We start from the raw sequence: 26,302 nt of genomic DNA, 5'->3' as shown, positions 1-26,302 counted from the left end.
ATGTTAATATAGGCCTACATTTTGTTTTTAATATTAGTTGTTGTTTAATATATATGGAGCCCATAATTTCTTTTTTACATTTTTTTTATGAGCCTGTTTAATATGGGGCCCAAAAATAACATTGTTTGCTTTTTTAATATGAGATTTACTTTTTTTTTTTAATATTACTTGATTTTGTTAATATAAGGTTCACTTTTTTTTTTCCCGTGAGTTTGGATGTGGTGGGTTGCACCTTTTTTTTTTAATACTGGATGATGTTTAATATGGGGCCTCCATTTTTTTTAATATTAGTTGTTGTTTAATATAAATGGAGCCCATAATTTTTATTTTTTTTACAATTTTGTTTTTTTTATGAACCTGTTTAATATGGGACCCAATTTTTTTTTTTTTATATGTACTATGTTCAAAACTCGATTAATATAACATTGTAATTTGTGCTCCGTATCTACAACTTTATTATATTAGTATTTACTAAGAATACAAAGTCTGCAACTTTTTATTTTTATTTTTATATGTTGCTTGATTTTGTCAATATGGGATACTATGTTCGTATTTATATGTACTATGTTCAAAACACGATTGATATAACATTGTAATTTGTGCTCCGTATCTAAAACTTTATTATATTAGTGTTGCTAAGAATACAAAGTCTGCACCCTTTTTTTTTATATGTTGCTTGATTTTGTCAATATGGGATACTATGTTCAAAATACGACTAATATAATATTGTAGTTTATGCTCCGTATTTAAAACTTTATTATATTAGTGTTTGCTACGAATACGCATGGTGTTTAGTATGGGACCCACTTTTTTTTTAAAATATTAGTTGTTGTTTAATATATATGGGATCCACAATTTTTTAGTTTATGCTTCGTATTTAAAACTTTATTATTTTAGTGTTTGCTATGAATACGCATGATGTTTAATATGGGGCTCACTTTTTTTTTTAAATATTAGTTGTTGTTTAATATATATAGGATCCACAATTTTTTTTTATAACTTTTTTTATTTTTATGGACTGTTTAATATAGGGCCCAAAAGTTTTTTTTTTTATGCGATCATTAAAAAATATGTGAGAAGTTTCTGGATTGAAAGTAATCCCTATATAATATTATACCCTATAGAAGTGAAAAGCAACTAAAGTGGGTTTATTAAAAAGCGGGTGTTTAAAAAATATGTGGGCCCAAAATTTTTTGGGGGCTCACAGACGGACGACGAAGGTGCTCTTAAACTGACTCTTCTAAAGGATAGAAATACTTACTTATATACTATATATACTTATATATATGTATAACTTAATATATATACTATATATACTTATATACTAATATATACTAATAATAATAGTAATAATAATAATAATAATAATAATAATATTAATAATAATACTAATAATAATACTATATATATTTATATACTATATATACTATATATACTTACTATATATATTTATATACTATATAAGTATATACTTATATACTATATATACAATATATACTTATATACTATATACTATATGTACTAGTACTATATATATTTATATGCTATATATACTTATATGCTATATATACTTATATATGTTTAAGTATACTATATAACTTATATATATATATATATATATATATATATATATATATATATATATATATTATAAGTATATTCTTAGTATATTTTAGGTATATTCCTAACTTAATAACAGTAAAAATATGAACACAAGTAACTAGAAGAAAGTTCAATGAGCCATATATTTTATTCATTCTTGGATAACATTTATTTGCAAGTTGTAATTTTTTTTAACTTGCAAATAATACATGAGTTGTACAAAAATAGTAGAATAATAAAATCACCAATTTTGAACCATTTCGTTAATTTCCCCCACATCATATTCGGTCATGGAAATATCTTCAAAGTCTTCCATTTGGTCCGGTCCACTAGCTATCAAATCTTCAATTTCTTCCTCTTCGCCTTCCTCCGCTTGTAAGTTTTGGTTGCGTCGCTCCGATCTAATCCAATCGCGAATGCACACTAGTACTTGCAAGCTAAAGCCGGATAATGAATGTCTATGGTCTCTAATTTGCTGTCTTCGTTGGCTAAATGCGCTCTCCGAAGCCACGGTTGATACTTGAGCCGTAAGGATATCTCGAGCCATTCTTGAAAGTACCGGATAGCTTGCCTTGTACTTCTTCCGCCATGATAAGACGTCCAAATCATCTTGTTGGTTGATATCCACATTTGACTGCATCAAATAAAAGTTATATTCATCAAAGTTTGCAGTAGAAGAAGAAGTTGGCTGTGAATGTAAAACTTTTAAACCCGACAAGCCCTTTTTGCTACTCTGAGAAGTAGTAGGGGCGTGGAGCAACGGGTGTAGCACGTTCTTCCAAACTAGAATAATGAGTAAAAACTCTTCTAAACTCATCATCAATAGCGAGATCGGCTTCAGCTAAAGATGGTTGAACTCCCTCTTCAATTTCTAAAAATTTATAAATTTGACTAACCAAATTTTTAGTAAAAGACAGTTTTAAACAAGGATTTAAAAGGGAACCCAATATAAATAAAGTTGGGATGGGAAAAAAATACTTCTTAAATTTGATTGTCATTTCAAAAATAGTCACTTGATAATCGGGTTTATATTTATACTCTTGTAAAACTCTAGCTATTTCCGCTAAGTAGGCTAAAATTCCGATTACCGTGGGATAGAATTGTCTAGAAAAAGCAAGAGTTGCATTATAAAAAATTTCTAAGAGGTCAACACATTCTTTAACATCTTCCCAATGCGCATAATTTAACTAATCATCACTATCAGTATTATATTTGTTGTGAACTTGTTGTATGGGAATCCTATACTCATATGCTTGTTGCAGCATAATGTAAGTGTAGTTCCACCTAGTCTCAATTTCTACTTGAATTTTCTTAGGTCTAAGGTTATTTTCCACACAAGCATTCTTAAAATCTCTAATTCTTCCCCTATTAGCATTACAAAAAAGAAACGCAACCGCATCTCTAACTTTTTGAACAGAATCATCAAAATGCGCAAGACCATCTTTAACAATTAAATTTAAAATGTGACAACTACATCTTACATGAAAAATATTTCTTAGCGGAGGGTTTAGTTCTCTTTTTATAAGACCTATCGCCTTTGTATTATTAGAAGCATTATCTAAAGCAATACAAAGTGTTTTTCTATAAATGTTAAAAAATCTCATAATAGTAGACATTGAATCGGCTAAAAATTTTCCATCGTGACGACCTTTTCCTTCGTCATATAAAAAAGCTATAATTCTTTTTTGCATAACCCAGTTGTCATCAACCCAATGACATGTAATAGCAAAAAAATCTAAATGGTTAATACTAAGACCCAAATCAGCGGTAAGACAAACATTACAATTTAAAGAATTAAATACATGGCGCAAATAAAATCTATATTTTTTAAACAAATCTATAACATCGGCTCTACAAGTACTTCTAGGAATACCCTCAAATAACGAATTATAACAACGTTGAATGTAAGTAACAAACCCCAAACCCGAGGGAAAGGAAAATGGTAAACAATCATAAGCTACCATTTTAGCTATTTCTACGCGTTCTTTTTTCTTGTCATACTTAAAATTTCTACCGGTTCGTGGGTCTATCGTCATTTGAATCCCCCCCACATTTGAACCTGTTTGCTCTCCCCAAATATCCATATGTTTGGTTCTCATATGAGCATTTAGTGTACCCGTTCCACCATCCTTACTAGTTCCTTGCTTAAAACTAAATACTTGTCTACATATGTTACATGTAGCTGATTGGTTTTCCCTATTCTTAGTCATAAATTTCCAAACTTTAGCTGTTGGCTTACGAGTTCTAGGCGGTTTGTCTTGTGTATGTGATTGTGCAGGACATGTATCTCTTATGGGATTTTCGGGGGGTTGTGTTTCATCATCATCATCTAAGTCTTCATCAAAAGTGTCGGTAAAATGTTGTTGCATTGCCTCATGACCTAAAAGTGGATTATTTCCACCAACATCAATACCTAAATTAGGTGTTTCTTCCATAAATGTTTCCTCTTTAAGCGCACCCCTAACAATACGACTACTACTACCGGCACCACGTCTTAATCTCTTTGACATTATTAAATAGAATTAATTTAAATCACAATCAAATAAATTACAATAAATTAAATTGCTAGAATTAAATTGCGTAAATTAAATTGCGAAAAATAAATTGCTAGAATTAAATTGCGAAAAATAAAGATAGAGTTGGAACGAAGGTACCAAATTGCCGGATTAATTTCCAACAAAGTGAAGGCGGCTAGAATTGCAAATCCACCAAAGCTACTTCGGATTGTTGCAAAATCACCAACTCCACCAACAATATTATAATTGCAAAATTAATAATTGAAAGTTGAAACTATAATAAGACTTTGTGGCTAATTATTGCAAAGTAACTATAATTGAGAGATTGAGATTTGAGAGAAAGATGAAGAAGAGTGAATTGATGTGAATTAAAATGAAAATGAAGAAGGGTTTATATAGGGGTGGAGATGAGTTAAAGTGTTAAAAAAAAAAAATTGGGGGCTAAAAATTAAAAAACTGACCGTTTGGCAACGACCATTTTTGCAAATGGACCGTTGCCAACGGTCCATTAACGGACACTGCGGCCCAACGACTCTTTCCTTTCCTTTTTTTTTTTTTTTTTTTTTTTTTTAAATTTTCACCGGTTAAACCGGTTCCGGTTTCCAAAATATCGGAACCGGACCGGTAAACTATTACACGGTTAACCGGTTTAACCGGTTTCGGTTTAGCCGATCCAGTTACCGGTTAAAACCGGTTAACCCGAACCGGTTAACAGGTTTACTTCACTCTCAATTTTATTCTTTCACGAGTTTGTTAGCCTTTTGAAATTCAACAATTGATTGACGCGCACCAAATTAAAGTTGATGGTCGCGGAGAAGGCATTAAGCTCCAAAGTATTAAAAGGTGTGACATGCACCAAAAGTTACTCTTCTTGATAACTACTACTCCAAAAGATTCTCTATCGAGTTCTATTACAAAGTCGGGTTCCAAAATTTTGCTATTCGTGTGGGGCTTTGTTTGAATTTCAAGAGTCAAACGAGTTTTTTTCTTATGATTTTTTTTATATGTATTTTAATTATTTTTAAATTGTTAATTGTTATAATTTAAAATATTTTTTACGTAATTTTAAATATATAAATTTTATGGCTAGAAAACTTAAAATTTTGATATCCGGATTCACAGTCAAAATTAAGTATTTGACTCTTAAAATTCGAATTGTGACAGATAAATTGGAACAAAGGAAATACTATTCTTTTATTTTTTTATAAACTGATACTAAGGCCCCGTTTGTCCATAGAAACCAAAAAAAAAAAATCATTTTTTTTGGAATTTTGGAGTTGGAGTTGTGTTTGACCATAGTTTTTGAAATTGTAGTTTTCGGCGAAATATAGTTGTAAAAAAGTGAAATTTTTTGAAAAATAAGTTTTTTGAGTTTTTGGTATTCCGGAATACAACATCAAGTTGTATTCGGAATTCTTATGGCCAAACGCTGAAAAGTGAAAAAAGTGAAAAAAAAATTCCGGAATAAAGTGAATAATTCTTATGGCCAAACGCCTACTAAATCTACAGTTCTTCCTTCGGTTGCTGCAGTTAGGAAAATACTTTCATATAAATTTCGTATTATTTTATACTGCATTAGGTTTGTTTGGTATAAGAAATAAAGGTATCAAATCCAATACTCAAATAGCCTATGGAGATCAACTTGGATAAATCACCTGAAAGACTTAAAATAGTTTTAATTTCAAGTTTCAATTTTTAATTACTTTCAAAATGAGTAAATTGATGAACTTCTAAATCATACATCATATATCCCAATTTTTAATGCAACTAATATCTCGTCACATACATTGCACGTAGATATCATGTCATGTAGTATATGATTTAATAAAATAAATTCAATATGAATTTATAACTTAGAAAAAGTCGATTTATTAGCATATTATTGATATGAATAGTCAATATTCCAAAGCTCCCTAATTAGATTAGAAACAAAGAATTAAGTTTAATTTCAATCATATAAAGGAGAGTCTTCTCTAAAATATATTGCTCAAAATGGGAGTTTTCCTAATAGTGCAAAAAATTAAAATATTTGTTACTCCCTCCATTTCAATTCATTTGTCTTACTTTTTTTTTAGTCCGTTTAAAAAAGAATGTCTCCTTTTTTTGGCAACACTTTAATTTCAACTTGTGACATAGCATGTTTAAGACCACAAAGGAATTTGGTACCTTTTACATATCTTTAGGTTAAGACCGCAAGATTAAAAAAAAAAAAATCTTCTTTACTTTCTTTAAGTCTGTGCCAATCAAAATTAGTCAAACAAATTAAAGAAAGAGAGTATTTCCTTTCTAATAGTGTGTACAAAATTAGTATGTTCTGAATTAAATGGGTGATGTTCGAAAGGTGATGATGCGAGGATATTCTTAGGGAAAAGATAGAAAAGGAGATCATAGAAGTTAGATATTAGTCCCTCTTCACCAACACATTGACAAGCAAGAAAAGATATAAAACACACAAATATTTAAGATATAAAAACACACAAATATTTTCAGAGTCGCCGTAGATATTAAGACATTTATCGAGAAAGATACTTTGAAGATTTTTTTCCCATATATATTTCAGGAATACTTTTGATATGCATCCAAAGTTATTATCCCCCTAAATTGAGAAAAAGCTTAATACTCGTTACATATTTTCTTAAGTAAATGTGAGGTCTGCTGTAACATTTTTTAAGAAGTTTATCACATAAGAAGGTACACTATCCATGAGAAATGAGTACATTTATAGTACATGTGTTTAGATGGAATTTGCTTGAATTGAGAAAGAGTAACATGTGTACTACTACATGATCATGTCAAAGACGAAGAAAAACCTTTAGAACATTACGTGTGATTGTTGTATAATTTGAAAGTTGGTCAATTAACTTTGAGTAGTTGTTCCTTATTCCTTGACCTTCCGACACTGGGCAGGCGTCAGACCTCATACATGGTCTTAAATTTTTGAACAGAGAAATTGATACTCAATTTGAAAATTTTTGGGTTGTCGGTTCAACTGAAATTAATTTTCACAAAACAGAAAATTCGAAGTTTTTAATTCTTAAACCGACACCAACCGAGTAACCGAATAAACTAATTTTTTTTCGGTTCGTTTGTAACGCCCATCCTTATACAACAATATATCTAAGATGAAAGAATACAAATATATATATATATATATATATATATATATATATATATATATATATATATATATATTAAAAGAAAATACCAAAAAAAAACAGGAGTAATAGATTATGAAATTATGATTTTGTAAAGATTATATAATAAGCAATACATCGTGTAACAAATATATGCCAAATTAAAATGTCAAAGTATATGCTTGAGTGGGAGTTAGTTTGAGTACATGAAATAAAACTTACATGTATGACCTTTTCTTTTTCCAATTTATATGTACGTGAGATGTAGGGAATATATATATGTTTAAAAACAATGATGTACAGCCACGCACCAGTTGGCCATAGTTAATGTCAAATTTGTTTATCTCGGAAGAACACATCTGTTCGGTTTGTGTTGTTTTTACGACAGTTTTTTTTCTTTTTCTTTTTCTTTTTTCTAATTTATAAATATGGTAAGAAGATTATCAAGAAGGGTATTTAAGTAATTTAACTTTTAAGTTAGGGAATTCATGTTTTTAATATAATATAGATATAAATGAATCGAATATCCGCCAAAACAACATATAAATAAACATGTCATAATTATTATTAATTCATTGCACATTTAAAATTATGGGTTCAAAATTTAATATTTATTAAGATTTTAGTAGTTTTTCATATATACTCCTATACTACTAGGTTCGATGATTAAACTAGTTAGAATACTATATGTACGTCTATTTAATTACCGAGTATTTCTGCCCATCAATACGCTTGATGAAATTAAAGTACAAGATTGTTTGCTGGGATTTGAACTTGGTTTTCCATGAGACTTGTGACATTGTAATGCAACCAAAAGTTTTACAATCTATTCCAACTTCAATGATTTACTAACGGCTTCCGTTCAAGATAAAACAGGACCAAGTCCCACCATAGTTTCAATAATTCACAAGATTCAGGTTTTTCTATTTTAGGCTCCCACACCATGCTTGTAGTTGCTATATTCATTCAATTTGTTTTCCTGTCTTGAACAACCAGTGGTCCACAAGTAGAGAACATGACAAACCCACAAATACCAGTCACATGCATGTTCTCCCGATCATCTTATCCCTCAATTAATATTTATCTCCCAAAATTTAATTTCCATATGCACACCACATTCAAAGCACCTGCCCTGAGTGTGCTTGTTTGCACCAACACGCACGCACTTATTTATAACACCATCTTATATAGTGACCTTTTCAATGGCACATTCCAACAAAGCCAAATTTGCTAGAATGGTGAATTCCAAGAGCAGAAAAATGTTGCAGCGCCAGAGGAACAGAATTAGTTTTTCGGCTAACTTGCCTGAAGATGTTCGTGGGGCGATTGCTGATAGTATTTGTGTTGTGAAGTACTCAAGCGATCCATTGTCAGATATAAGAGAATCCATAAGAGAGATGGTGAAAAATGTTGGTGTTAAAGACTGGAAGGAGATGGAGGAATTGGTGTATTGTTACATAGTTCTTAACTCAGAAGAGGTTCATAGTTTGATAGAAGAGGCTTTTCTCAGTTTATGCTCTACCCACCTGGGGATGAAAAATGCATAAACCAAGTAATCCTCTTCAATTTCTTTACTGTATGCTCCTCATTTTAGTTTTTTTTTTTTTTTTCATAGACAATGAAAACGAATGTTTACACAAGAAGTGTAATTTAACCTATTGTAAAATGTTATTATATGTGCTCCTCGTTTAACCTATTATATGTGCAGTTTATGTTATTTATTTGACTTTGACTCAATCTATTTCGACTTAAGTATCATTGGAGCAACGATAAAATTGTGCTTTATGTAACTTATAGATCGTGAGTTCCAGTCGTAAAAGCAGTCACTAATGCTTGCATGGGATAGGTTGTCTACATCACATCCTTTGGGGTCGGCCCTCCCCGGACCATTCTAACGCGTGTTGTTTTAATACATAGATAATGATAGTTTAGGTAGGTAAATGGAACAACGAATAGTTGCCGTATGAAATTCGTGAAAACGTGATAATTCAGGTGTGTTATTGATCGTCATCTCTAAAAATAATTGGTAGGAAAAATAATAATTAAATTTTTAATTAATTAATACTTATGTACCCCATTTAGTAATTTCATTTTTCCCCTTTTTATAATTATTTGGGCATGCAATCCATTTTGTTTAAGAAATGTGTTGCTAGGATCGTGGATTGCTGCTAAAATCTATCTATGCTATTATAAAAAGTATGAAATGTTGAAGATTCATAATCTTTAGACGTTCAGAATGATGAATTTAATTATTATTTGAAAATATATTCTTCTTTTTTACTCTTTATTAAAAATAGATTTTACATTAGAAAAAAATTACTATAATTTAATTATTTTCCATTAGAACTTTGAAAGTAACTAAAATTTGGGTGATTAAACTTTTTCCTTATTAGAAGTATATAGTATACTAGATCTATAAAAAATAAAAAAATAAAAAAGTAATAACTAATTAAAAATGTATTCACAGTACGTAGGAAACTTTCTTAGACTTTGAGCTCCTTTTAGTTTTAGGATTCTTTTGGGTTGTCATTAAATTTTGTTCAATTAATTATTTATAAATATTTTAGGTAAAACTTTAATTCGACCACTTTCAATATAATTTCCACATCCACACCACAGTCAAATTACCTGCCCTGAGTGTGCTTGTTTGCACCAACACACACATTTATAAAACCATCTTATATATTGTGACCATTTCAATGACACATTCCAACAACAACAACAACAACACACCAGTGAAATCCAAAATGTGGGGTCAGAGGAAGGTAAAGTGTTCGCAGACCTGACCCCTGCCTCGGAAGATAGGGAGACTATTTCCGAAAGACCAAATGACACATTCCAACAAAGCCAAAAATTGTTAGATTAATGTTGAATTACAAGAGCAAAAAGATGTTGCAGCGCCAGAGGAACAGAGTTAGTTTTTGGGCTAACTTGCCTGAAGATGTTCGCGGAGCGATTGCCGATGGTATTTGTGTTGTGAAATACTCGATGGATTCATTGACAGATATAAGAGAATTCATAAAAGAGAAGGTGAAAAATGTTGGTGTTAAAGACTGGAAGGAGATGGAGGAATTGGTGTATTGTTACATTGTTCTTAACTCTGAAGAGGTTCATAGTTCGATAGAAGAGGCTTTTCTAAGTTTATACTCTTCTCTGTAACTAATACCTACTAGGTGATGAAAAATGCATAAACCGAGTCCTCCTTTCATTATTATTATATGCTTCTCATTTTAGCATTGTTATGTTGTTTATTCATAGACAAGGTAAACAAACATAATCAGTGCAATTTAACCTGCTGTAAAAGATTACCTTGACTTTTTTTCAGCAAACTAATTTCACTAATTATAATTAACTATTTAAAAATAACCTGATAATATGTATAAAAACATGCAATGTCAGTATATGTTATGTATATCAATTCCTCTGAAGGAAATAACTCAACTATCCACTTACAATTTCAACTGAAGAATAGTACCTTATAAAGATCTTATATTTTTTAATTACAGATATTCTGCATTATTTTCTAATGATCTCCTGTGAAAAAGGATCATACAACTAAGTTATATACGAAGTTCTAATGAATCGTTCTTCATTTTTTCTCCACTATTTCTAATGAAGCCTTTGGGTCGTTAACATCGTTGGTCAATGTGGTAGAAACACGTACAATGGGATCATCACCAGGCTTTTTCTGTACACTTTACCATAGCCCACAGACAAACTTACAAAAGTAAAAACATTGCATATCCAAAGGCAAGCAAGAGGAAATCTCTTTAAAGGGGGTCATGATTAATAGAAAAACTCTTCAATAGGTAAATACACCCCATAAGTAAATATAGAATTAGGTAAACTACAAATTCTAAAAAATAAATCATAAATTTCATGTTTTCCTAAGCAGTGCTTACGAAATTTCCATCACAATTTAACTAGTAAAGTGATTTAAATTGAATTTAACAATTATACAATAGCATAAATTTTTATAATACACTCCCTCCGTCCATTTTTATTTGTCAATTATACTAAAAAATATATGTCTACATTTACTTGTAAGTTATAAAGTTTGAAAAACCAAGACATAATTTACCATTTTATACCTATTTTACCCTTATTATTAGGTACTCCAATTCATTTCTCATTTTTTTTTTGTTGCTTATTAAGAGTGTCCAAGTCAATTATAGACAAGTAAACATGGACGGAGGGAGAATGAACAAAAGAAATTATAAAAAAAAATGAATTTTGATCTCAATCCAAAATTCCCATTGAGACCCAAGTTTTTCGATTTAAATACTCACATATTTGAGATTAAGAGAAATGCTTCATTTAAGGGATTTTGAAGTTTCTATTTGTGTGTTCTCGCTAGAGATCACAGATAAAATAATAGAAAAGAGGAAAGGCAATATAAATAATAAAAAAAATAGAAAATTAGGGGAGCCGAAAAGGGAATTACTGGTACAAAGTAAGTAAAAAGCACAAAGAAAAACAGGAGTCGAAAAATGTTCAAGATAGATTCAAACTTGTGTCTACCAGCTGTGACACCTTTGTCTAATTTAAGACTGGGGGTGGCAGGATCAAATATTTAACCTAATTTAAGCAAATTTCAACATAAGTATATAAAAAAATTATTTATCTAAGGGGTGCCATGCCACCCCACCCTTTAGGGTGGATCCGCCCCTGATCCTGACATGCATTAATAAGATTATAAGTGATAGGAATTTGCCACTCTTACTTGTAACTGATCTGGAAGTGTAAATATTTTCTTTTTACATTGTCAGTTTATAGAAGTGAAGACTTAAAAGAGGCCTACATCGCTTTTCTCTTTATTTTCTCATGAACCCCTCCAGTAGAGTACTTACTTTGTAGTTTGTAATTTTCTCTTGGTAAGTCTTTTCTTTAATTTGTTTTACTAGCAGATCTATGTGGGGATGATCTAGAACAACAATATGGGGATTTCAACGGTGTTAACTGTATTGTACGCGAAGAACAACATATTATGGTGGTTTGTGTTGTAAAAGGCCTATTTGCATCATCTCCACCACCTATCCGATCTCACTTGTACTGCTTTTACATTCTCCATTCTTCAATAATAACTTCTTGATGGCTGTAATCTAAATCCACTAATCTCAAAGTCTTTTATGCTTTTGTAGTATTTATGATTTTTAAGTTTTTGTTCTTTCAGCTTTTGTCCACACTAACTAATAAGAATAGCAATAGATGGGCAAAGAAGAGCAGGTGGGGCAACAAAACAGAGAAAATAATAGGTGAGAAAATAGTTTTATGCATAATTGACTCTTCTTAATAAAAAAAGCCAAATCAAATTAACCACTATCTAATGGCTGTAAATTCAGGGGTCTCAACAGGTCCATGCAAAAATTTCAAATAAATAACCAATTTCTATACTGCTTTTCAGGGATACTATTTTCTTGACATGTGTGTTGCACGTATATGCCAAATCATATAGTACATTATTTTATAATAATAACAATACAACTTTGAGTAAATACTTATACATAAAAATACTATACTTGCAGTGCAGGGCTTACGACAAAAGGTTGTATCATACAAATAGCTAAATATTACACTGCCAAGCAGGGCCGTCTCAACAAGATGGGGGGCCTAAAGCCAAGCTTTAGAGAGAGGCCCTAATTTTTATTTAAAATATATTTTTCTAATTTTTTTTAGATGCGAAGTCATTAATTTCTGTTTTATAATCATCAAGAACAATGCAAAGTGGTTAACTTTTTTCTTTTCTTTTTCAAATCAATCTATTCTAAAAAATAATCAACCGACAATATAGCTAATCAATCACGTGATTAAAATAATTTCTTCTCTTTTTTTTTTCGTTATAAAATCCTTCTGTGTCAATTTATTACTCCCTCCGTCCCAATTTATTTGACATTTTTTGCTTTTCGAGAATCAAACGAGTTGTTCTTTGGCCATAATTAATAGTGTTTTTTTACATAGTTTCCAAATATGAAAATTTTAAATATTCTATATTCAAACATACAATCAAAATTAAGAAATTTTACTGCCAAAAAGCAAAAAGTATAGATAAATTAGGACGGAGAAAGTAATAAAAATAGGGCTCAAAAATTTGGGGGCCCAAAGTCATTGCCTTAGTGGCTTTGGCCTTGAGCGCCCCCCCCCCCCCGCCAAGTATGGTCCCCAAATGAAAAATGAGCATAGTTTGCTTGAGAAATATTATGATGCACTTCCTCGTAAGTGCTCAAACATCGTAAACATGAAAAATCATTACCAACATCATTTACATCAAGGTAAATGCATAACTGAAGATTAACTTTCGTAGATGCCTGTTATTTAAGAAGAGTTTTTCTGTGTGAGAAATAGGGTCAAAGATAATCTATAGGCACTAATTAATAGAATTGTGGGCCGTGCGAGTTCTCTTACATTATACTATAAGGTTAGTGATACACTCTTTTTCAATATTTTGTAATCAATAACCTAAATCTCATAATGAAAATTTTCTTTGCACGTCAAGCTCTCTTTTAAATACGCTTTTGGAGGTGACATAAAGCATGCAACCTTGCACAAAAACGATAGGCTGCTGGAGACCAAAGGAAACAAAAGGTGTGACTAAAAGGTAATGTGTGGGGATAAAGATTAAATTGTTAATTTCACTTTTCTAAAGATGTTGGACTTGCACATCAATTCAAAATAAAATTATATTTGATACAATAGTAAATCTGAAAGTAAAGAATAAAAAAATTTCAAATAAAAATTTGTTCTAAACAAAAACCAAAATTTGAAAAATCTTGTTCTAATTAATAAACACCAAATTTTGTAAGCAAATGATTAACTCAAGCTCAAGGGTAACTCCACTTATGAGTAAAACCTCCCAATATATGTGATTAAAGGAGCCAAATTTTCTTAAAAGAGACAATGTAGAACATCTTACAACAAAACAATCCATCACCCATGTACTCACAATAAATAATAAATAAATCCACCTCCACATACTTATACTATAGCTACCATATATTTGGTGAAATTTTCTCAAAACGTTGAGGGATTCAAACATCACTCTTGTCAAATTAAAAAAAAAAAAAGAAAAAAAAAAGGAAAAAACTGTAATAACCTCATGTTTATGTAAGACCTGACTCTAAATTACTTTATGATTTTGACGATATAACCATTATTTAACCATTAACTTCTATTAAAAAGATGTGTTGCTTTGGAGACTAAAGTGTAGCTAAATTCTTCAGATTTAAGCATGCATGACATGATGCAATACCAGGCTAATGACGATATGACACTAATATTTTAGAAATTTTGACCAGCTACATGCAGTGGCGGATCCAGGATTTTAAGGTCGTGGGTGCTGACTTCCCTTTAAAGCAAAGTTGCTAGCGATCATAAAGTATAAGCGTAGATTTGTTTGAACACAATAATGAGAAACGTGAAAAAAAAAAAAGAAGTTATAAACAAAAAAGGTGAACAAAAAAATGTCAAAGAAAAGGAAGAAGAGAAGAATCTATATTGGGGGAAACGGAAGAAGTCATGAGGGACAACTAACAAACTTAACAATTTCTGAGTTAAAACAAAATAAAACTAAAAAGAAAAAACAAAGTATGGGGAAAAAAAGAAGGAAAAGTCAAAAATAAGAAAAAGTAGACAGGAAATTCTTAATTGGGGAAACGGAAGAAGTCATGAGGGACAACTAACAAACTTAACAATTTCTGAGTTAAAACAAAATAAAACTAAAAAGAAAACTAATAAAGAAAGAACAAAGCTGTATGGGAAAAAAAAGAAGGAAAAGTCAAAAATAAGAAAAAGTAAACAGGAAATTCTTAATTTTGTGTAAGCTGGGAATCGATCCCAGGCCAGGCCTGTCATGACTATCCAATTCGGGCTCTCAACCAAAGCACCCAGCATAACTTTTGGTTAATGAGTGCTACTCAACTAATATATCCATTCCTTAAAGAAAGAACAAAGCTGTATGGGGAAAAAAAAGAAGGAAAAGTCAAAAATAAGAAAAAGTAGACAGAAAATTCTTAATTTTGTGTAAGCTGGGAATCGATCCCAGGCCAGGCCTGTCATGACTATCCAATTCGGGCTCTCAACCAAAGCACCCAGCACAACTTTTGATTAATGGGTGCTACTCAACTAATATATCCATTTTTAAAGAAGTTTCTGTAATAATACATATAGTTCGTGTATGGGTCAATGGGTGCTCGAGCACCTTAATATAGTACGTGGGTCCGCCCCTGGCTACATGTAGGAAAACGTTCAGGGCATACAATTGACAAGATAACCGCATAAAATAACAAAGATGTTATAAAATAATAACTATAAAGTAAATATACAGAAGAAATATGTAGAGAGAGAATATGTAGAGAGATATCAGATTATCTTACTTCTGCTCTTTCAACATTGCATCTGTGCATCCTATTTATAGAGAAACAGGAAATGAGATATTTTGAGATATTTTGGGATATTTTGGGATATTTTGGATATCCACTATTTGGGATATTTTTGACACTCCCCCTTGGATATCCATTAATAGATGATGTGTCTCGTTAAAACCTTATTAGGAAAAACCCTGTGGGAAAAAGTCCTAATGAAGGAAAAAGAGTGCGCATATCTAATAATACGCTTTGAGAGTTGCCTCATTAAAAACCTTACCAAGAAAACCCAATGGGACAAAACTTGGTTAAGGGAAAAAGAGTACAACACGTATTTCACTCCCCCTGACGAAGATCAAGATTCAGATGTCGGAGTCTTCGCATTCCAATCTTGAATATCATCTTCTCAAGAGTTGAAGTTGGCAAAGATTTAGTGAACAAATCTGCAGGATTGTCACTTGAACGGATTTGTTGCACATCAATATCACCATTCTTCTGGAGATCATGTGTGAAAAATAACTTTGGTGAAATGTGCTTTGTTCTATCTCCTTTTATGAAACCTCCTTTTAATTGAGCTATGCATGCAGCATTATCTTCATATAATACTGTTAGTATTTTTGTATCACACTTCAAGCCACATCTTTCTCTGATGAAATGTATCACTGATCTCAACCACACACATTCTCTACTTGCTTCATGAATAACGATTATCTCAGCATGATTTGAAGAAGTAGCAACAATGGACTGCTTGGTCGATCGCCATGATATAGCAGTACCTCCGCATGTAAACAGATAGCCCGTTTGAGATCGAGCTTTATGTGGATCAGATAAATAACCTGCATCTGCATAACCAACAAGATCTGTACTACCTTTGTTAGTATAAAACAGACCCATATCGCTAGTTCCCTTCAGATATCGCAATATATGCTTAATCCCGTTCCAATGCTTCCGTGTAGGAGAAGAGCTATATCTTGCTAGCAAATTAACAGAAAATGCTATGTCAGGTCTTGTAGCATTAGCAAGATACATAAGTGCACCTATTGCGCTAAGATATGGTACTTCAGGACCAAGTAGCTCTTCGTTTTCTTCCTGAGGTCGGAACGGATCTTTGCTCACTTCAAGTGAGCAAACAATCATAGGAGTACTTAAAGGATGCGAATTGTCCATGTAAAACCGATTTAAAACTTTCTCAGTATAGGCAGATTGATGGATAAAGATCCCTTTTGCGAAATGTTCAATTTGCAGACCAAGACTGAGTTTTGTCTTTCCGAGATCTTTCATCTCAAATTCTTTCTTCAAATATTCAATCGCCTTTTGGAGCTCTTCTGGAGTTCCAATGAGGTTTATGTCATCAACATAAACAGCAAGTATTATGAACCCTGATTTTGTTTTCTTAATAAAAACACATGGACAAATGGCATCATTTATATATCCTTCATTTATCAAGTACTCACTTAGGCGATTATACCACATACGCCCTGATTGTTTTAAACCATATAATGATCTTTGTAATCTGATTGAATACATTTCCCGAGACTTTAAACCAAATGCTTCAGGCATTTTATATCCTTCAGGAATTTTCATATAAATTTCATCAAGTAAGCCACATAGGCCATGACAACATCCATCAGTATAAATAATGTGACATCTTCTGTTGTTTGGACTGCTGGCCCAATAAACATTACGTCTACCAAGATGCATCATTTTACTTGGTAATTATTCTACGTCAACATGCTTTAAGAGACGTAGAAATCAAATCCTTACAACCTTATACAATATTGCGCGCTATATTGTATATTGTCGAGAAGATATCATGTTGTATCGGTTCGCAATTCGACATAACTTACTGAGATCTCATCACTTCATTATTTTCAGGTACCTGAACCTCCCATAAGGTTTATGAAGTGTTATGTCGTAGCTCTTCAAGAGCACATTGCCTCCTTATTATGATCATTTGTTCCTCCCTTTTTCAAGGATTATTATATTTGGAACCGATTGGTCTACCATGCTCCATGCACGTTGTAGACTTTGTCCTTCAGGGACATTAAGAGCATATTTTGCAGATGAAATATGAAATAGTTGGGTCAGGAGGCATCCAATGCCAAACCAACTTAGATATAAACCAGCATTATCAAGATGATTGTCTTGATTACATATTCTGAAAATTGTGCTTCCAACTCAATTATTTTGAGCAAGCAACTTTGTAAATGTCAAACTGCCAGTTGACAATAAACATACATGTGACCGTCTCATAGATGCATCTATTTAAGACATCACATTGCAGGTGAAGGGGCCCACACTCACCTTTTATATTTTTCAGAATTTTGGGGATTCAGTCCCAACATTAGCTGGTGTAATCAACTTATCATGAGAACAAACAACACAAACAAATTCTTGAAGAATCTTCTAGTTCTTCAATATGTTTTTAATACTCAATTAGCACATCAGATTTAAATCAGGACGATCAAAATGGTCTTGTCAACTGATAAAATTATCTGTACCTGTAAACTTCAAGTTTACTATGACGAGTGCTATTTCTTTTAATAAACTTCTGGTTTGCTGTTGCATGAAATTTTATGTCAAAACTTCTGGTTTATTGTGACATGCGATCTCATCATGCTCGGGTAACGCTTTTACACACGCGACCCTACCCGTAATAAGTTGGAGATATTCAATCTTCCAATCATCTGTAGTCTCAATATGATGACCATTTTTCTCGCTAGTAAACTTCAGGTTTACTATAATTTATTTTCCGATCGAAATAATTATGATCTGAGATGAATGGTACTATCATATATAAGCTCTTCGAGAGACATTAATTTGTTCACCATAATCATATATTATTTGGACACTGCTAGTGTCATGATACTTGTAAATAAATAATTAGCTCTTCTGGAGCCTTTGATCATTAATTTCTATTACCAAAAATTGTATTAATATTTCCCCTTTTTCTACGCAAGTAAGAAAAGTATTTCTCATCTTTGAATATAGCATGCGTTGTTCCACTATCAATTACACAAATATCTTCATGATTGGTCATTGATCCAAATAATATTTGAGGATTTTCCATATATTCTTCAAAACGAAAGAATAGGCAAAGTAAACACCGAAGTAGATATTTTGATTAGACAAAGTATTACACACACTTTATTACATATATATGGAAACATAACCACAATAGCTAATACAAACGACATGTATGAAATATCTAAGTTAATACAGATCCATCACCGATCAGATGATCTATTTTTCCTTCAGGGAATTCAAAGAAATCTGCCACATCTAGATGCATAGGCTCAACATTATCTTCAGAAATAAAATTTGCTTCGGCATCCTTTTCTGCCCTTTTGAGGGAGGCTTGATATAGCTCAACAAGGTGCTTTGGCGTACGACAAGTACGTGACCAGTGCCTTTTTCCTCCACATCGGAAGCAATTATTTTCTGAATTTTTCTTTTGCACAACTTCATGCTTTTCATCCTTCCTTTTACACTGCTGGTGGTCAAGGGTATTATATGGTGCAAAACGAGAATCATGATTAAAATCCCTTCCTCGACCACGGCCATGACCACGACTGGGGCCACGACCTCTTCCACGCCTAGAATGGCGAAAATTTGCCTCATTCACTTCAGGGAATGGGGCAGTACCAGTGGGTCGGCTTTCATGATTTTTCATCAATAATTCATTATGTTGTTCAGCCACTAGAAGATGTGAGATTAAATCAGAATATTTTTTTGAACTTCATCTCTCGGTATTGCTGCTGCAAGAGCATACTCGAGGCAGGAAAAGTGGAGAATGTTTTCTCCAGCATATCAAGATCAGTAATATTTTCACCACATAATTTCAATTGAGAAATAATTTTAAACATAGTAGAATTGTATGCCTTAACAGATTTAAAATCTTGGAACCTTAAATGGAGCCAATCAAAACATGCTTGTGGAAGTATGACCAACTTCAGGTGATCATATCTATCTTTCAGATCATTCCACATCGTAAGAGGATTTTTAACCGTGAGATATTCCATTTTTAAATTCTCATCAAGATGATGGCGGAGGAATATCATTGCCTTAGCACGGTTTTGGTTTGATGCCTCATTTGTATCTTTGATGGTGTCTTCCAGACCCATCGCATTAAGGTGAATCTCGGCATCAAGAATCCAAGACATACAACTATTGCTGGATATATCTAAGGCTACAAATTCACGTCTAGAAAGATTTTCCATTAGTAATGGAAAACAAAGAAATCAATACCTTCGAGGCTTGTAAAGTATTTGCTCGAGATGACAGAGTCTCGTGCTGATAACGTGTTATAAAATAATAACTATAAAGTAAATATATAGAAGAAATATGTAGAGAGAGAATATGTAGAGAGATATCAGATTATCTTACTTCTGCTCTTTCAACATTGCATCTGTGCATCCTATTTATAGAGAAACAGGAAATGAGATATTTTGAGATATTTTGGGATATTTTGGGATATTTTGGATATCCACTATTTGAAATATTTTTGACAAAAGATTAGTTTTCACGAAAATTAAACAACATAAATACAATCCACATAGGAAGGGTATTAAGTTGCTGATTTGAAAAGCATGTACTGTGTTTTTTTTAATCAAAATTTTCAACCTATCCAAAAATATAGGGTAGGCCTAGGGCTTTGAACAAAGATTTTTGTTTACTAAATTACTTTACAGGCTACACTAAGCAACATGTTATTATGATAGTCAGGGGCGGCTCTAAGGCTAGGCCGGTGAGGCTGTCGCCTTAGGCCCCCAATATTTGAAGGCCCCAAATTACTTTAAACTATTATTATTATTAAAGGTTATTTTATATCAATAAGTTCATAAATTATGATAATTTTCTACACTCAGTAATTACTATATTTGCTTCACTCTTCAATTTTAAGTTTATCCTTTTTTATATAGGAATTAAGTTATATGTGTCGACAATATAATGAACTTTTTAACAATCTTCTCTGAAATTGCATGAGCACAAACGTATTCCTGCACCGGTTCTTTTTAGTGTAAAGTTATTTACAATTTATTTTAGATATTCACCGATGAGTGCTACTTAATAGAATGAACAACAATTATCGTTTTAATTGATCAGATATGTAAATATTTTTGACACTGTCAATGCTCAAAACATAAACTATTACGTTGTGTACTTGATTTCTCTTTCTTGTTTGTGATGATAGCCAAATCAAAATTTTCACTTGGAGTTCCGGAACCCCCCAACCCCCCCCCCCCCCCCCCCCCTTTTTAAATTCACTATTTTTTCTCCTAAATGATTAATTTGTTTGTTTAGAAAATAATTTTATTGTTTGTGGACAAATTTTATAAAATAAATTTAAATGCCTTTCAATATAAACTCGCCTTAGGCCACGAGATCCGTTGAACAATCCCTGATGATAGTAGTTTTAAAGTATTGTCACTTGAATCAGATGTAGATATATTTAAATTGAGAAATTATACTCACAGTTTACTATAATGAAAATTTGTCTAACAAATAGAGAGGAGATAACTACAAAAGAGAGAAAAGGTGAAAAGATAACTATTTAAAATGGAAAAGAAAATAATGATTTACAACAGATAGACTCAGACACAATGCATTTAACAATGTAACTAATGGGCAAATATATAAAAGAATGTTAAAATTAATAGGGTACCTTGAAGGCGTGAATAACTTCACGAACTATTGCTCAACTCCGGCCAAAATGAAATTCAATAATCAATATTGGGGGAGAGCCATTAATTAAGAACATTTGTTAAAAACCGAAGAGAAGTACTTGTTGAGTTGAAACAAAGAAGCGATAACATTTGCTCAACCAAACCATATGATGTACCTGTTGGGAAAAGAACTATACCTGTTGGCGATAATCAAAAGGATAGGTTTAAAAGCGTTAAGCGTTAGGTTTTAATTTTTATCAAATGAATAGGTATTTGTTTAGATTAATACTAAGTATTATAGTAATTTAACTTTTTAGTTTTTGAGTTCTTACTTTTAATATAGTATAGATAGATTGACCATAACAGCACCTAAAAGCTGATCTTATCTGAACAGAACAGAGCAAAGGAAGGGGAAACTCATATTCTTCTCAACTCTATTTTCTTGATTCAACGAAGCAAAGTATATCCACTTCTACTTCTTCAGTTCCTTGACTAAAATTTCAACAAGAGTGTCACTACCCTGAACTTAATTAATTCAAGACACCATTTACATCCTTATAAAACATACCATTTGGAATACTGGAACCTGCAGTCTCAGTAAATAAATTATAAGCAGCACACAGCAAATAGTGAAAATTAAATAGCCAATCTTTTGCTATAAACAGTACACATCAAATGGTTAAAACATATATCCTTGAAAATATAACTGATGGGATTAGAAGGAAGTTTAGTTCCCTTTAGGCTATGTGCCTCAAGTACATCAGTAGCTAGATGTGAAAAGATATCTAGCTTGTTTTATATTAACTACGCATGATCTTAAGCCAGTATTCTGATAATGTCACCACTAGAATTCTAAACGAATTTCAAGGTCTTGAGCATCGTCCAATATTTTGGTATCATTGGGCTGATTCCAGTACCAATAACTGACCAAACAGCAGATGACAAAATTAAGGGAGGCAGGAACTAATAACATTGCATAGTAATTGTCTAGACGACTTGTGTTTAAGTTGTCGCTAAACCAGGACCTGAAAATGAGGATGCAGATGGCACTAACGAATTTGCCAATACCAAGGGGGAGTTGGTTGAGTTCTGGGCCATAATCCTTCATTGACTCACAAACTTGAGATTCAAAGAAATGTTGAAGTCCACTGGTAGCAAATCCATCCATAAGGCCAAGAAAGAAGAACTAAGGAGTTAGCCAAGCAACACTAATGTGGTCAACGTAAGTATCTACCCTGACATCAATCCTTCGTAAATCAAGATTACAAAGCCTGTAAACTTCAATCCTCCAAGCAGTAAGACAACATAATACAGAACATAACATTCCAAAGCATATGCTGTTCAGCAAAGGACGACATCGGTTTGCATTTTTGTAGAGATATCGATATATCATGGATATACTGAAACTTGTGAAGCCCTTGAGGATAACAAAAATTACTATTGGGAAATGGGATCTCTTTCCAATTTGGCCATCTATATGTTCAGCTTGTTCAATAAAGAAGGTGCTCCCTGTTGCTTCAACAAGACCGTACACGATAAAGGTTAGCCACATCGGGAGCATTTTTAGCAAGTTCTTCACATTCCTCACCTTTGCGACCTCGAAAAGCCTGCCAGCAATTTGTTGCTCAGTCAATCCTGGACAAGGTGATGACTCCAAAGTGGCGGCCTTGTCTAGCCATCTGCAATGTAGATACAAACGCCTCAAGTGAAAATATGTGGTCAACTATCTGCGTCAGGCTAGGGTGGTTGATATGACTAAAGTCAATTTTTTCAGGAAAATCTTTTTGCAAGTCATTTTCTGGTGTTTGGTTACTAGACATGTGTTCCATCAAAGGGACTCACATATGGGCCAACTTCATTTTCCTTTACGACAATCTTAACTTTCAACTTCATATTAATTACTACTTGTTTCAACTGACATTTAAAGATTACTACTATTAATCTTTAGTACTAGTCAAAACCATAATCAAAACACTCTCATGTGCATGCTAATATATTATTTTTGAACTTTAACTAATATTACTGGCACATGCTCGAATTATTATATAGCACTTGAGAGAAGTGGTAGATGATGAGGTAGTGTGCGTATATGTACACATTACCTGAGGAATGCAACGTGAGGAAGAACCTCTGCGTCTTTAGTGTCATTCTGAAACAACTGATTAGGAGAAACTGGGTAATTGAGATGTCTCTTCGATAGTGCCGCTTTAACAACCATTATAACGCAACGAAGGGGGCTATTAGATGGCTCCTCGTATACATAATATGGCATGCCTAGGGCAGCTATGGAAATGCAAGCAGAAGCGGAACGTAAAAAAAGGGCTCAAGTTCTGGAGTCGGAAGGTAATAGTTCCTCTCCCTGATTTGAGCGATGTGAGGTAGATTGTGCAGGCAATGAGGAGGAGGAACATGCTTTTTTATGTCATACATTTAACGGTTAATATACTGCATTCATTCCGTCCTAACTTCATGTTTAGCGTATAACTGTAAATCCTTTTGGTTGGTAAGATAGATGAGGCCTTCTATGAGTGAAATGACCTCGTTAGAAGAGAGATACTGAAGAGATTCAATGCGCCATAGCCCATATGTATGACATTTTTCCGTATTAAAATTGATGTATTGTCACGTACAATAGGAGAGAGGCAAGCAAATATAAACATCGCTGATGGAAGGAAGAGTTCAGTGATCCTTGCCTCAGAAGCTGCAAAGATGGACCAGGTCAACAGAGCACTAGGTTAGTAAAGTTGTTGCCTAGTGAATCCATGTTTAAAGACTCAAAATGGACTAGAACAAGTTTAATCTGGTTCCAAGAAATTTCAATGTATTAAACATTTGTAAAAGGGAGCACATCTCTTAAGCCAGTCTTATTTCTAAGATCATCAAACTTGTTTTATTGATTCTCCTCACCCATACACTCTCTCCCTCTCCGATGAATCAGGTGAAGCCGAAGCCATTCTCTCTAGAGCCCAAGCTACAGCAAAAGGAATTGCCTTGGTCTCACAAACCCTTAAAGAGCATGGAGGCGCAGAGGTGAGATCTTTAAATTCATGCCAAACTCTTTTTTCATGACATGTAACAAGTTTTTGGAGAAAGATATGTTTGACTAAATTCAGAAACCTAGATTTGTAATATTACATTTGATTGCGTCAACGCCAATCTGCATTCTCGTTCACAGCTTTTTTGCTATTGGGTATTGTAGGCAGCAAGCTTGAGGATTGCAGAGCAGTATATCCAAGCCTTCAGTAACATTGCAAAGGAGGTGAAGCATAATTAGATACCTTCTAATTTAGTCCATTACCATGAATCACTGATGTGCTAACCATTTTTATTTTGTGCTTCCCTTTTTAATTTTACAGGGCACAACACTGTTACTTCCTACAAACGCTTCTGATCCTGCCAGCATGGTGGCTCAAGCTCTTAACATATACAAAAACTTATCGAGCAAGATTGCGGGCAGTAACCAACAATGAGCACTTTATTAGTGCTGACTCTACTGATGAAGCTTAGAAGAAGGATGACTGAGTATTTTGTCAGACCCATTGATAGAGTAGATTAATATTTGAATTAGCCATTCTGGATTATTTAGCTGTACATACATCTATAATCTGAGAAGCTCTGGTCAATGATAGGATGTCTATTCGTTTGTTCCGGTGATTGTGTTACTTAGAATGGATGCAGAATTACATGGTTTTGAGAACTTCTGAGTAAATGCCGGTTCTTTCTGATAAGCTTTTTGACATCTGATTTCTGCATTTTATACTTGAGAAAATATACTAAGCAAAGTATCACTTGGAGGAAACATAAGAAAAAAAACCAAGCTTTTCAATTTATAGTTATGAAAACGAAAGAATCGTCTGATTAATCCTTCAAACGTACCTCCTCTTAGGATTGCGATTAAGCGTTTTTTCTTCTTTCTCTTTTCCAGGTTCACTTTTTAATATTTATAATTCATCATGTTATTTTAAAATCTTACATAACACACATATTAAGGAAGTACCAATACTCTAATTGTGCCAATAACAGTAGACTAATTAAAGATATCTAATTCATGATTTCTCCTAAAATTCTAAATTGGAAGAGCATACTTTTAACTTATAAGTTGTCGTATATGTACGTACACTGCACCATATATAAAAATGTGAACTTAAATTCCAAAGCCTATACATCCAAAATTAGAGTAATTAGTTAAAGAATAGTGTATAAGTATTTGGTTTTTCAAAATAAAATTTTCCTTCAAAATTTCCCATTATATGCGTTTAATATTAAGTACTAGTGTCTTGAAGAACAAGACACGGTAACTTGAGCAAGGGACTGTCTTCTAGCTATTTAATTCTACTTCATTGATCTCAAATTCAATTTCTCGAATAATAATATGAACATAGCAAAATCAAGCTCCATGAACAAGCTTGGTCTGCTAAATCACCAACTTCATTCACCCCATATCAACACTTCCACAGCAACTTCTTCTCTAATTACACGGCAATACTCCAATCAGCTCCCGCCACGTCAACTATCCCCTTCCTTTACTTCCACTACCGTCCGCCATTTTTTCAGTAAACGCGACCCATACGCAAAGTAAATTTTCCATCATAATTATTTGGTTTGTAATTTTTTTTTTTTTTTTTGGGGGATTCGTATAGTGCCTGAAAAAAAAGGCGTATGTTGTTGAACGGTTAGGGAAATATGTGAAAACATTTGACTCCTGAAATTCACCTTTTGGTCCCTTTCGTTGATAAAATTGCATACGGGCATTCACTCAAGGAAGAGGCTATTCCGATACCTGATCAGACCGCTATTACCAAGGACAATGTTAGCATTTCGATTGATGGTGTTCTCTATGTCAAAGTTAAATAATCTCTGCTTGTTATTGTTTTGCATTTTTATTACTCAGTATTGAGGGATTAATGTTTGAATTTAAAAATGTGGGGATGATGTGATTACTTTGCTCTGTAAATTATAGAGTGTGGACCCGAAATTGGCGTCATATGAGAATCCGTTGTATGCTGTAATTCAACTAGCACAGACAA

At 32.7% G+C, this 26,302-nt stretch overlaps 1 protein-coding gene across 1 annotated transcript; it reads left to right on the top strand.

Moving 5' to 3' along the window:
* The first annotated feature begins 23,545 nt into the window (after window positions 1–23,545).
* Window positions 23,546–24,897, top strand: LOC132617291 (uncharacterized). The gene is made up of 5 exons (XM_060332267.1): window positions 23,546–23,618; window positions 23,911–24,009; window positions 24,214–24,305; window positions 24,475–24,534; window positions 24,632–24,897. Exons 1-5 carry the CDS (start codon window positions 23,546–23,548, stop codon window positions 24,743–24,745), a joined length of 438 nt encoding a protein of 145 aa, XP_060188250.1. The 3' UTR covers window positions 24,746–24,897.
* Window positions 24,898–26,302: the final 1,405 nt, after the last annotated feature.

This window comes from Lycium barbarum, chromosome 1 (genome assembly GCF_019175385.1).
Source record: "Lycium barbarum isolate Lr01 chromosome 1, ASM1917538v2, whole genome shotgun sequence".
Classification (NCBI taxonomy): domain Eukaryota; kingdom Viridiplantae; phylum Streptophyta; class Magnoliopsida; order Solanales; family Solanaceae; genus Lycium; species Lycium barbarum.
This window is presented reverse-complemented; position numbering and strand designations above follow the sequence as displayed.

Coding starts and splice junctions, on each gene's coding strand:
- LOC132617291 (XM_060332267.1), top strand. CDS start 23,546: ATGCCTAGGGCAGCTATGGAAATGCAAGCAGAAGCGGAACGTAAAAAA. Junction 23,619..23,910: donor TCAAGTTCTGGAGTCGGAAG/GTAATAGTTCCT, acceptor CACGTACAATAG/GAGAGAGGCAAGCAAATATA. Junction 24,306..24,474: donor AAGAGCATGGAGGCGCAGAG/GTGAGATCTTTA, acceptor TGGGTATTGTAG/GCAGCAAGCTTGAGGATTGC.